Below are 12,814 nucleotides of genomic sequence, written 5' to 3'. Positions count from 1 at the left end.
TATCAAAAAGATATAACAATTATAAACACATATGCACCCAATAGCAGAACCTCATAAGATATGAAGCAAAAACTGACAAAATCGAAGGGAGAAACAGATAGTTCTCAAATAATAGTTGTAGACGCTAATATTCCACTTTCATTAATAATAGAACTAGACAAAAGTACATCAAGAAAATAGAAGCCTTGGCCAATACTATATGCCAACTCAAGGTAACAGACATCAACAGAATACTCAACAACAGCAAAATATATATTCATCTTATAATCATATAGGACATTTTCCAATATACATCATCTGTTAGGCCATAAAGCAAGTCTCAATAAGTTTTAAAAGGATTAAGATTAAACAAAGTATTCTCAGGCCACAATAAAATAAAATGATAAATTAATAACAAATGAAAATTTGGAAAATTTACAAATATGTGATAATTAAACAACACACTCTTAAATAATCAATAGATCAAAGAAAATATCACAAGAGAAATTAGAAAATACTTCAAGGTGAAAAAAATGAAAACACAACATACCAAAACAGTAAAAGCAGTATTCAGAAGGATATTTATAACTGTAAAGGCCCACATGTAAAAAGAAGAAAGATCTCAAAGACATTAAGAACTGAACTAATGAACAGACTGTCACCAAGGTCCCAGACTGACTACTGGGCTGCACACACATAGGTCAGATCTCAATAGCACTGCAAAGACTTTGAAAATGAAACTGACATTGGAATCACTGTCCATAGAAAGCGTGTGGCAAGTTGCAGCCTGAAACTAACCAGGTTGATCACCTGCTAAAACCAAAAAAAAAAAAAAAAAAAAAAAAAAATCAACATTCTCCATGAAAATTAGACATGATTCAGAGTCATGTGGCATAATATTCAAAATGTCAGGCTACAGTCCAAAATCATTTGAAGTATGAAGAATCTAGAAAATCTCAACTCACTTGGGAGAAAAAGACAATCAGGAAATGTCAATGTCAAGATAACACAGATATTGAAATTATCTGACAAAGGCTTTAAAGCAGCTATTATGAAAATGCTTTAACAAAATTGCAAAGGCTCTTTAAACTAATAGAAAACTAGAAAGTCTGAGAAAAAGAATAGAAGATACAAAGTGTAAGGTTTGTTCTTGGGTTCTTGCTGTGTTTAAAATGAAGAAACTGAGGCCAGCATGAAAATAATCCAATGCGAAGGAATTTATTCAGGCTCCTGGGTGAGGTTCTGCAGTCTGGACAGGAGGGGCCAGAGAAGTCGCACGGACTTCTCTCAGACGTGGGGTTTTATACGGAGTGAGGGAGCTGGATTGGTTGTGGGAGAGCAGGACTGCTATTGGGTAAGTTACAAGCCTTTACCTAGGACTTGGCTTGTTGTTGGTTGGAATTACTTGGCTGCTATTGGTTGTTAAGACTCGGCTGCTATTGGTTGTTAAGACTCGGCTGCTATTGGTTGTTAAGACTCAACTGCTATTGGTTGTTAAGAAGCTAGGGTTGCAGCACCTTGTTTGCATACTGGGCTCTTTAAGGAAAGGTCAGGCTGTGTGAGCATGGGAGAAGGGAGCAAGCCTGAGCATGTCTGAGCTTGCCTGAGCTCGTCCAGGCTTGTCCGAGCTTTTAAAAAAAGGTGGTGGGCGGGGGGGTGCATCCGTGCTCCCGGCGAGGCAACCGGCCTTACACAAAGAAAATCCAAAGAAAATTTAACCAAAAAATACAGTAAGTGAAATGAAAAATTCATTGGATAGGCTCAATAGCAAAACAGGGTTTACAGAGGAGAGAGTAAACTTGAAGGTATTTCAATAGAAAATTACTCAATTTGAACAAGAGAGTAAAAGGCCAAAGCCTCAGAGAAGTCTGAGGCAATAATAAAAGGTATAACATTTGAAGTATGAGTCCTAGAAGAAGAGAAAAAGTATGATGCAGAAAAACTACTTGAAGAAATAACTAAAAACCTCCCAAGTTTGATGAAAGGCATAAACCCACAGATTAAATAAATTTAGAGAAAGCTATATAGGACTAACTCAAATGAATCCATATCAAATGAAGGGCCCAAAACTAAAGACAGAGGAAAAAAAATTGATAGCAAAGTAAAAATTGACCAGAGAAAAATGGCACATTACTTACTGGAGGACAGTGATTTGAATGATGGCAGATTTCTCATCAGAAACAATGCAGGCCAGGAGGAAGTAGCACTATGTTTTTCATTTTAATTTTCATTTATTTTTTGAGATCAGGTCTCCTATGTTGCCAGGCTAAACTCAAACACCTGGGCTCAAGCAACCCTCCCACCACAGCCTCCCGAGAAGCTGAGATCACAGGCACAGGTCACCATACCCTGCATTATGTTTTTAAAGTGCTGAAAGAAAAGAATAATCAACCCAGAATTATATACCCAACAAAAATATTCTTCAAAAATGAAAGTGAAAAAAAATCAGACAAAGAATTAAAAGACCAATTCTAAAAAAATTACTACAGAAAATTCTTCCAGACAGAAGGAAATGATACCAGAATTGAACTTGAACATCAGAAATGAAAGAGCATCAGAAATAGTAAATATGTTGATAAACGTAAAGATGAATCTTCTCTTTGAGTTCTTTAAAGTATATTTGACAGTTGAAAGCAAAAACTGTCATGTTGTCTGATGGAGTTTTCAATATATGTAGATACAATATATGACAACTGCTGCACAAAGAGCTATGGGAAAGCGACCTGTATGGTAGTAATGTTCCTACATTCAAACTGCAGTGGTGAAATACTGACATGAAGTACACTGTGAAACGTTACTATCTATTTGTAATCTCTAAAACAACCGCTGTAAAATCCGTAGTAAATACTTTAGTCACTTCCCAACTCATTCCCTGAGGCCAGCATCACCATGATACCAAAATCAGACAAAGACAACTGAAAAAAGAAAAACTACAGACCAATATTCCTCCTGAATGTAGACACAAAATTTCACAACAAAATACTAGCAAATTGAGTCTAGCCACGATCAGGTAGCTTATCCCAGGAATGAAAGGCTGGGTCAGTATTTGAAAATAATCTATGTAATCTACCATATTAATAATAGGGAAAAACTGTATGTTTCTGGCAATTGGTGCAGAAAAAGCATTTGATGAAATTCAACATTCATGATAATAAAAATACATTTTCTAAAAGCCTCTCAGCAAACTAGGAACAGAAGAGAACCTCCTTAATCTGACAAATGGCATTTACATAAAACCTATAGCTAAAATGGTAAAAGACTGAATGCTTTCTCCCTAAAACTGGGAACAAGGAAGGATGACCACTCTCACCACTGCTGTTCAACAATGTACTGGAAGTCTTAGGCAATGCAGTAAGGCAAGGGAAAAAAAAAAGCCTTACGTCTTGGAGAGAAATGCATAAATACATAAAACCCTTCCTGTTTATATATGACATGATTCTCTATGTAGAAAATCACGTAAAATCTTTAAAAATGAAACAGAAATCTCCTAGAAGTAATGAATTTAACAAGGCTACAGAGTACAAAGTCAACAAACAAAAATTAATCTTATTTCTATATATACTATCAGTATGTAATTGAACACTAGAATTTTAAAAATAATACCATTCTCACAGAGCTCCAACAAAAATGAAATACTTACGTATAAATCTCGTAAAATATGTATGGGAGCTACATGCAGAAAACTACAAAATGCTGATGAAAGAAATCAACGATCACTTAAATAAATGGGAAGATATACCATATTCATGTATTGGAAGACTCAGTGTGGTAAGATGTCAGTTCTCCCCAGATTCATCTACAGATTTCACACAGTACCAATCAAAATCCCAGCAGGATATTTTGTAGATATAGGTCAACTGGTTTGTTGTTGTTGTTGTTGTTATAGACGAGGTCTCCCTATGTTTCCAGGCTGGTCTCAAACTCCTGAGCTCAAGCAATCCTCCTACCTCAGTCTCCCGAAGCACTGGGATTACAGGCATGAGCCACTGTGCCCAGCTATGTCAACTGATTTTAAAAGTTAAATGGAAAGGCCAAGGAACTAGACTATGTAAAACAATTTTGAAAAAGAAGAATAACATTAGAGAAATCACACTACCCAGTTTTAAGGCTTACTGTGAAACTATAGTAATGAAGGCAATGTGGTATTGGTGAAGGGCCCAACACGTGCATAAATGGAACAGAATAAAGAGTCCAGGAGTAGATCTACCCAAACAGAGACAATTGATTTCTTTCCCCAAAGGTGCAAAAGTAATTCAACAAGGAATGATCATCTTTTCAATTAATGGTGTTAGGACACTGGGACATTCTTATACAAAAAATGGATCTCAATATACAAAAATTAACTAAAAATGGATCACAGATCTAAGCATAAAACAAAACTATAAAACGTTTGGAAGAAGACAAAAGAGAAAATCTTCATGACTTGGGAATAGAAAAAGAATTCTTCAATGCAACACCAAAAGCATAATCATGTCAATCATATATCTGACAAAAGACTTATACAAAATGTCTAAAGAACTCTAAAACCCTTCATAACTCATAATAAGGAAAAAATGGCCCAATTTAAAAAATGAGCTAAAGATTAGACTAGACACACCAGAGAGGATATAAGGTTGTTAAATATGTACATAAAAAGTTGCTCAACATCATTAGCTATCTGTGAAATGAAATACACACCGAATACAAGAGCTAAAAATAAAAAGTTTAAAAATACCAATAGCCAAGAAGGATGCTGAGCAACTAGAATTTGCATACACTGCTGGTAGGAATAAAAAATGGTTCAGCCATTCTGAAAAATGGTTTGGTAGTTCCTTATAAAGTTAAACATACATTTATCCTATGAACCAGCAATCCCAGGTATTTAACTCCTACGTATTTATCCTCGAGAAATGAAAACATGTTCACACAAAACCTGTACATGAATGTTTACAGCAGCTCTTTTCTTACTTGTCAAAAAATGGAAACAACCCAAATGTCCTTCAACAGGTACTGTGGCCCATCCATTATTAGAAATATATCTTTGCCGGGCGTGGTGGCTCATGCCTTTAATCCCAGCACTTTGGGAGGCTGAGGCAGGTGGATCACCTGAGGTCAGGAGTTTGAGGCCAGCTTGGCCAACATGGCAAAACTCCATCTCTACTAAAAATACAAAAATTAGCCATGTGTGGTGGCAGGTGCCTGTAGTCTCAGCTACTCAGGAGGCTGAGGCAGGAGAATTGCTTGAACCTGGACACAGAGGTTGCAGTGAGCAGAGATCGTGCCCCTGTACTCTAGCCTGGATGACAAAGCAAGACTCTGCCTCAAAAAAAAAAGAAAGAAAGAAATGTAACTTTAAGAGAGCATCAACTATATTTAAAGGAAAAGCCAAGAGAATTAGTTGGATCTGGAATGCTTTTGTATTCTGTGATGTGATGAAAAATATTTTTCACTATGTCCTGAAAGAAAAGCTGGACTAAGACTTAGAAAGCTACATAAATAACTTTTTGCTGTTTAATCATATCTCACTATGAACTCTGTCATGAATGATGGAGTCTCTTGTGTTTTTCTGCCATTCAATATGTAAACAAATGTAGGGCTCTTGTCTGATTGATTCCTAGATAGCCTTTCTCCATCTGAAATGGAAACCACTCTTGGTGTGGGTGTCAAGGTTTGTGAAGCATGTTTTAAATAATTATGGAAGTCACCAACCATGGCTAACAAAGGAGATAGATCCTCATTTGTCCTTTAGGTTAATCATTTCAGATGTAAGTGAACTTAAACTCATTTTTTTCTTTCTTCTTTCATATGCACTACAAAACTCAATACAACTTCCCTTCATTTGGCATAGCTGTTTAAAATTTGCTGTATCCGCAGTATAGCAGTTCACAAGGTCCAAACAAGCAACTGACAATTTCTCTCAATCCAAGGCACATCATTAAGCATTGTTTCTTCCACAGCTTCAAGTAAGGGAGGAGCAGTAGGGATGGGAGATTTGAGACACCAAAAAAGAAGCTTGGTAACTGATTCAATGCAGAGGGGAGGGGAGAGAGTTAGTATAAGGGAGACCAAAGAATCCAATGACTTTGGGGTTTCTCTTTCATATATGAGTGACTGAGAATGCTGATATCTGAATTAGGTAATAAAGCGGAAATAGACAAAAACTATAAAAGATTTGAAAGGAAAGGTATTTATCTTCATTTCACCATTGTATTTGTTTTGAAAAGTTTGCACAGCTGCAATATCTCTTAGTGTATGTTTGTAAAGGAACTCAAGTTTGGGGCAATGTGGTTTTTTGATACAAAAGGAATTGTCAGGGTAATAAATTTAAAGGGAGCCTTTTTTTTTTTTTTTTTTTTTTTTTGAGACAGAGTCTTGCTCTGTTGCCCAGGCTGGTGTGCAGTGGCACAATCTTGGCTCACTGCATCCTTTGCCTCCTGGGTTCAAGCGATTCTCGTGCCTCAGCCTCCCAAGTAGCTGGGTTTACAGGCACGTGCCACCATGTCTGGCTAATTTTTGTATTTTTAGTAGAGACATGGTTTCACCATGCTGGCCAGGCTGGTCTCAAACTCCTGACCTCAGGTGACCCACCTACCTCGGCCTCCCAAAGTACTGGGATTACAGGTGTGAGCCACTGTGCCTGGCCGGGAGCCATTATTTTTAATGGAGAACACCAAGTCTTACTCAGAAGTAATGAAAAGTTAATCGTGAGAAATTCTTCTGTTGGCCTCTAAAATGCAAGAGGAGGGATAACCCTTACAATCTATAGTGCCTATGATAGAGAGGCTTTAATAAAAGGAAGCCAGGACTTCTCATACGTGGTGAATTTGGTCCTCCCTGGTGTCAAACTTCCAGGAAGCCAGACCCTTCCTGCTCAGATGATGTGGTTTCCTATCGTACATATAAATAGTTCTTCCCCCACGAAAAGAGTTAAGAATAGAAGCCAAGGAACCACACATACAAACACACACATGGCAGAGCACAGCTGTCAATGTGGCCAACAGAAGAGTGGCATTAGCAAAAAAAAAACTCTGGGAGAAGGTGGGGTAACGTAGCCACAGAAGCTTCAGGGTGGGGATGGAGTTCAGGAGAAGCAATCAAGCACAGTGCAGACTTCGCAGTGCAAAGAGCAGCAGGCAAACTGCCCAGAAGAAAAAAGAGTGGGGTGGCGGACCCATGAAATGGGTGGGTAAGAGGAGAGCCAGCAGAACGAGTAAGGACATGTATAAGGATACGCAGAGAAAGTAGCAAAGATCTTAGGTCATATAGACTGCAACGCAAGCCAAGTCTCTTTATGTTTTTAAGGAAGGTGGGAGAAAATCAAAGCATAATAGAATCAGCCCTAAGTGCTTGCCTTCACACAGGGATGAATCAGCCAGAATAGAGGGGCCAGGACTCCCAGCTCCATCCTTGGGACAAATTCAACTTTTAGAAAACAATCTTCAATTCTGGGCCTATCTCACCTCTTAGAGTTAAATTCCTGTTGAAATAATTCATACTATGTGTATTAAAATATAAAATAAAGTCTTCACCAGTGGATTTTAGGCCAGGCAACATTATGGTTTCACAGGCTGTTGCCTGATCTTCTAATAATTTTCTAAAAAATATCTAACAGCAGACATTTATAATCTCCTATGATCTTTTCTGTGTGTAACCTTGTTAAGGAAATTATTAAATATAAAGAATCATTTAAAGTTACTGATAATTCTCCAGACAATTAAATCACCTACTGTCCCTTAAGCAAACTATCTAATAATCTGAGCTTAATTATTAACGGTTTATTTTCTGAATCCCTTGAACCTCAAATAAGGATTTTCTTTATTTTGTTATAACCATTCAGTGCTGACAGCCATAGTCAAAGCTCTAAAAACTAAGCACTAGTAGCTTCCGTGATTACCAGAGGCAGCGTGAGGTACCATCTAAGAGACAAGGACTGGAGTGAGTGCTGGAGCTAGGCTGCGTGTGCCCAAATTCCTGCTCCACTGCTTCCTACCTTTGGGGAAATTGCTTATACTCTCCATGATTTAATGTTCTCATCTGTAAAATGGGGATGACAATAATAGACCTACTTCCAAGGACTGCTCTGAAGATTAAGTAAGCCGAGGACTGAACTTCGGTGAGTACTTGTTAGTGAATACATAATGCATTTAGAGCAATGACTGGTGAACAGTAAGTGCTATATGCTTTAACTAATATTTCCATTATTTTCTGGTGGCTCCTCATGGTAATTTGAGTTGTCATGTTAAGGGTTTGTGAAGCTTATAAATATGCTCAAACAGTTCCGTATTTATTAAAAGACTGAAAAGTCATATAGCAATGACATTATATTTTGATTTTTAATATCTACTTAATCTCAGTTTAATAAATCTATCCCATTATATTTGCCAGAGTTGAAAATATGTCAATGAGGTTGGAAGAAATCAATGAAAGAGAAACTTTTATGAAAACTTCCCTACAGACTGTTGACCTTCGACTTGCTCAGCTAGAAGAATTATCTAACAGAATGGTGAACGCTCTTGAAAATCTTGTGGGAATTGACAGGTCTGACCTGATCCAGGCACGGTCCCGGGCTTCTTCTGAATGTGAGGCGACGTATCTTCTGCGGCAAAGCAGCATCAATAGCGCTGATGGTTACAGCTTGTATCGATATCATTTTAATGGAGAAGAGTTATTGTTTGAGGATACTTCTCTCTCCATGTCACCGGGGACAGGAGTCAGGAAAAAAACCTGTTCCTTCCGTATAAAGGAAGAGAAGGATGCAAAAACACATTTAGTCCCAGAACGTCAGAACAGCCTTCACCTTTCACTCGGCACCAGCACATCAGCAACCCCAGATGGCAGTCACCTTGCTGTAGATGACTTAAAGAATGCTGAAGAGTCAAAATTAGGTCCAGATACTTGGATCTCAAAGGAAGATGATGAAAGACAGGCAGACTCTAAAAAAGAAGAAACTATTTCCCCAAGTTTAAATAAAACAGATGTGACACCTGGACAGGACAAATCAGATGTTCAAACCACTCAGCTAACAGTGAAAATGACAAATATAGAAGGCACTGTTTCCTATCCCCTGGAAGAAACCAAAATTACACGCTATTACCCTGATGAAGCGTTCAACGCTTTTAAAACAATGAAGTCCAGAAGCGTCATGTATTCCCGGGGAAGAAAGCTGGTCGGTGGGGTTAACCAGGATGTAGAGTACAGTTCAATCATGGACCAGCAATGGACGACAGAATGGAAATGCCAAGTTCAGAAGATCACACGCTCTCATAGCACAGATATTCCTTACATTGTGTCAGAAGCTGCAGCGCAAGCCGAGCATAAAGAGCAGTTTGCAGATATGGAAGATGAACACTGTGTCACTGAAGCAATTCCTCAAATCCCTCGCTTATCCCTAACCATTACTGACAGAAGTGGGACAGAAAACTTACTGTCTGTGAAACCAGATCAAACTTTGGGATTCCCATCTCTCAGATCAAAAAGTTTACATGGACATCCTAGGAATGTGAAATCTGTTCAGGGAAAGTTAGACAAATCTGGACATGCCAGTAGCATAAGTAGCTTAGTAATTGTGTCTGGAATTACAGCGGAAGAAGAAAAGGTTAAGAAAGAGAAAGCTTCCACAGAAACTGAATGCTAGTCTGTTTTGTTTCTTTGTTTTCAACAGTCAGAGCCACTAATGGGTGTCATCTTCGCCACCTAAACATCATCAGCTTCTGAAAACATTTTCCTTAAACAATTTTGGAAATTCAGACTTCATTTAAAATTTAATGCACTAAAAGTAGTATTTTGTTGGTATATGTTAGTAGGCTTAGTTTTTTCAGTTGGAGTAGTATCAAATGAAAGTGACAATACTATAATGAAGATAAATTGGCTAATCAGTATACAAGATTATACAATCTCTTTATTACTGAGGGCCACCAGATAGCCTAGGAAGTGCCCTTGAGCACTGAAGTCACCATGAGGTCACATAAGAAATAAGCAACTGGCTGGGCACAGTGGCTCATGCCTGTAATCCTAGCACTTTGGGAGACCAAGACAGAAAGATCACTTGAGTCTAGGAGTTTCAGACCAACCTGGGCAATGTGTGATACTCCATCTCTATTTAAAAAAAGAAGAAGAAGTAAGCACTTATGTAGAAAGAAAAGCTAAAGAGAACGCAAGCGTGAAAAACAGGAGGGGTAGAAAGAAGAAAAATATGAGATGTGAGAAGTGAGAAGGAGCAATAAATATGTTTTTATGGGGTCTTTTTTTTTTGTTTTTTTTTTTTTTCTGTTTTAATGATTTAAATTACACAATGGGAAAAAAGTATACCATTATATCAGACATCATATTCTCATAATTTAGGGTGACCTAGAGTTTTGTTAATGTGCAAAAATAAAGTATCAAGTATGCATTTTTTTGTTTTCATAGAGTCCTTAATAGCAAATACAAATTAATTGTACTTGTCTACACAATGCTTTGTACAAAGCTGTAGCTAAAATCTAAAGGATATATATTCACAAACCACAGAGACTACTCTTAGTTGAGAACACCACGTGTTGTGCTTCAACTCGAGGTTCAAACAAATATCCACAAGAGTAATAGAACCCCTATACAAGGGTTCCAAGAGGGGCCACTGTAGGCTGGGCACAGTGGCTGACACCTTTAATCCCAGCACTTTGGGAGGCCAAGGTGGGAGGACCACCTGAGGTCAGGAGTTCAAGATCAACCTGACCAACATGGAGAAATCACATCTCTACTAAAAATACAAAAAAATTAGCTGAGCATGGTGGTGGGTGCCTGTAATCCCAGCTACTGGGGAGGCTGAGGCAGGAGAATTGCTTGAACCCAGTAGGCAGAGTTTGCAGTGAGCCGAGATCATGCCATTGGACTCCAGTGTGGGTGACAGAGTGAGACTCCATCTCAAAAAAAAATAAGGGGGGGCCACTGTCTAGGAACCCTGAAGGCCACACCACCATCACTCTTAGCTATACAAAAAGAAGCAGAGGTGGCAGAAAGGGGTCTTCTCTGGCTAGAGCAGAGGTTAGAGTTAGACCCTAGCCCCTCACCATCTCGCACGAGAACCTCAGGGTACTCGGGTCTCAGAAGGTCTCTGGTGCACAGAGAGGGTCAGCCTCCTGCCTGGAGTTACTGGCAGCTGATACTTCACGAAGCAAAATGCCTCATACCGAGAAAGGACCACTGGGTAGAGTAACCAGTAATTGGTGGTGGTAGGGTTGGGAGACATGTCAGACAGAAATGGGTGATGATCACAAAAAATGAGACCGACATCCCCATTCTCATCTGAGGTGCAGACTCTAGCATTGCCAGAAACTGGTAAAGGAGGAGAGAAAGAGACAGAGAGACAGAAACATACAGAGGGAGACCCAGAAACAGAGAGAGGAAGATTGTAGCCTGTTTTACAACAGAGACTCATTGCAGTTATGCCAAAGGTAGTGATCAGACATGACAATACCAAAATGTGATTTTGCATCTTTTTCCTCAAAATACAACTGAGATTAATAGTCAGATTAGAACTCTTGAACTGAGCTGAATTTATCAAAAAAGACTGATATACCATTGCCTGGGTTGAGGGGAAGGGCTTTAAAATTTGAAAAGTGATAACATTTATTTAACATAAACTATTATTTATTTGCATATTGCTACATTGAGACTATTTAATCTATCCTGCCACATGTGTTTATTTGACTCAATACTTAACCCATTACATTTTATCTCCTAATTCTTTCCTTTGGGTGTCAAAAAAACTTTCAGCCTTTTGCCATATCCTAGAAAAGAGAGATCTCAGAATAAACTGGGAATCTATAACATCTCAGCAGAGCTGGTCTGCAGAAGATAAAGCCTATCTTTGGAATTCTCCCTGTATCTGTTCATTACACAGTCTCCCTTTACCAAGGTCCGTCCCACCGTGCCTAAGGTGTGGCATTTCCTTAATTCTCATTTTCTTAAGTCTCACTAAGATCTGTGACACCTGTCTCCTGCCCAGGTGTCGGCTGAAAGGGACTTTTGATGTAGGATTTTCTAAGGATATTTGTCTTATGGATCCAAATAGATCAATTCAAATGGTGTAATTTCAGAACCTGTGACTGGGCCAACTATTCTTGAGACCTTTCTTGTACACCTTAAATCATATATATAGTTGATTAGTACTTTACCAACTCAGTACAACTCAAATATTGACAGTCTTCCATGTAGGGTACTGTGCCAGACTATTGGTACTACATTGTTAACTATTACATTATTATTCCCAATGTCATCACGATTTTGTCTAAATATGGACAACCAATACTGGGAACTAATATCCACTCTAATCAAATCTAGCAGTATCTAATACATTAAGAATACTGCATATGTTCAAATCATTTAATGTAGAACTGTCTTAATAAATGAATAAGAATTATATTTCTGTGCTATGTAAAACATAGTAACATAAGAAGAAGGCTTTTTATTCTTTTATCCCCAAAACTCTGGCACACTCACAAATGAGCTATAATATTATATTTGGTATAAAGTAAGCTTGTTTTGAATTTTGGTCAATGGAAATTAAGACTTGAACTATCAAAGGACCTCATGATCTGTGGCTCTCTGCTTTAAGATCATACGGCTGCTTACATTCTGAATGCATATATATGTTGCATCATCATGAGGTCCTTATAGTCTCCTATAGTTTAGGTTTCAAAATCTAAAATTCACACTATTAATGTTGTCATATAGTTATTCTATACCAAAAATGCATTTTTGCTAAATATATATTAAAAATGAAGAGAAATGAAATCATCTTACTACCTCCTACACAAAAAAAGACTTTTACAGAAGGTTTTATCCTAAGATAAAAATGCAGAAAATCACTCAACACTAA

The 12,814-nt window shown here is 38.0% G+C and overlaps 1 protein-coding gene across 3 annotated transcripts in view; it reads left to right on the top strand.

Moving 5' to 3' along the window:
* TRPM1 (transient receptor potential cation channel subfamily M member 1) overlaps nucleotides 1-10,348 on the top strand; it is a 155,172-nt gene extending 144,824 nt beyond the window's left edge. For all 3 annotated transcript variants that reach the window (XM_012472491.2, XM_012472492.3, XM_012472490.3), the window contains one exon: nucleotides 8,344-10,348. In XM_012472491.2, coding sequence (XP_012327914.1) covers nucleotides 8,344-9,592 — 1,249 coding nt within the window. In that variant the 3' untranslated portion in view covers nucleotides 9,593-10,348. The remainder of the gene's footprint in view (nucleotides 1-8,343) is intronic.
* The last annotated feature ends 2,466 nt before the right edge of the window (nucleotides 10,349-12,814 follow it).

Source organism: Aotus nancymaae, unplaced genomic scaffold (assembly GCF_030222135.1).
Source record: "Aotus nancymaae isolate 86718 unplaced genomic scaffold, 86718_ANA_hifiasm-v0.15.2.pri h1tg000014l, whole genome shotgun sequence".
Taxonomy (NCBI): domain Eukaryota; kingdom Metazoa; phylum Chordata; class Mammalia; order Primates; family Aotidae; genus Aotus; species Aotus nancymaae.
The sequence above is the reverse complement of the archived record's forward strand: the minus strand, read 5'-3'. Positions and strand labels throughout refer to the sequence as shown.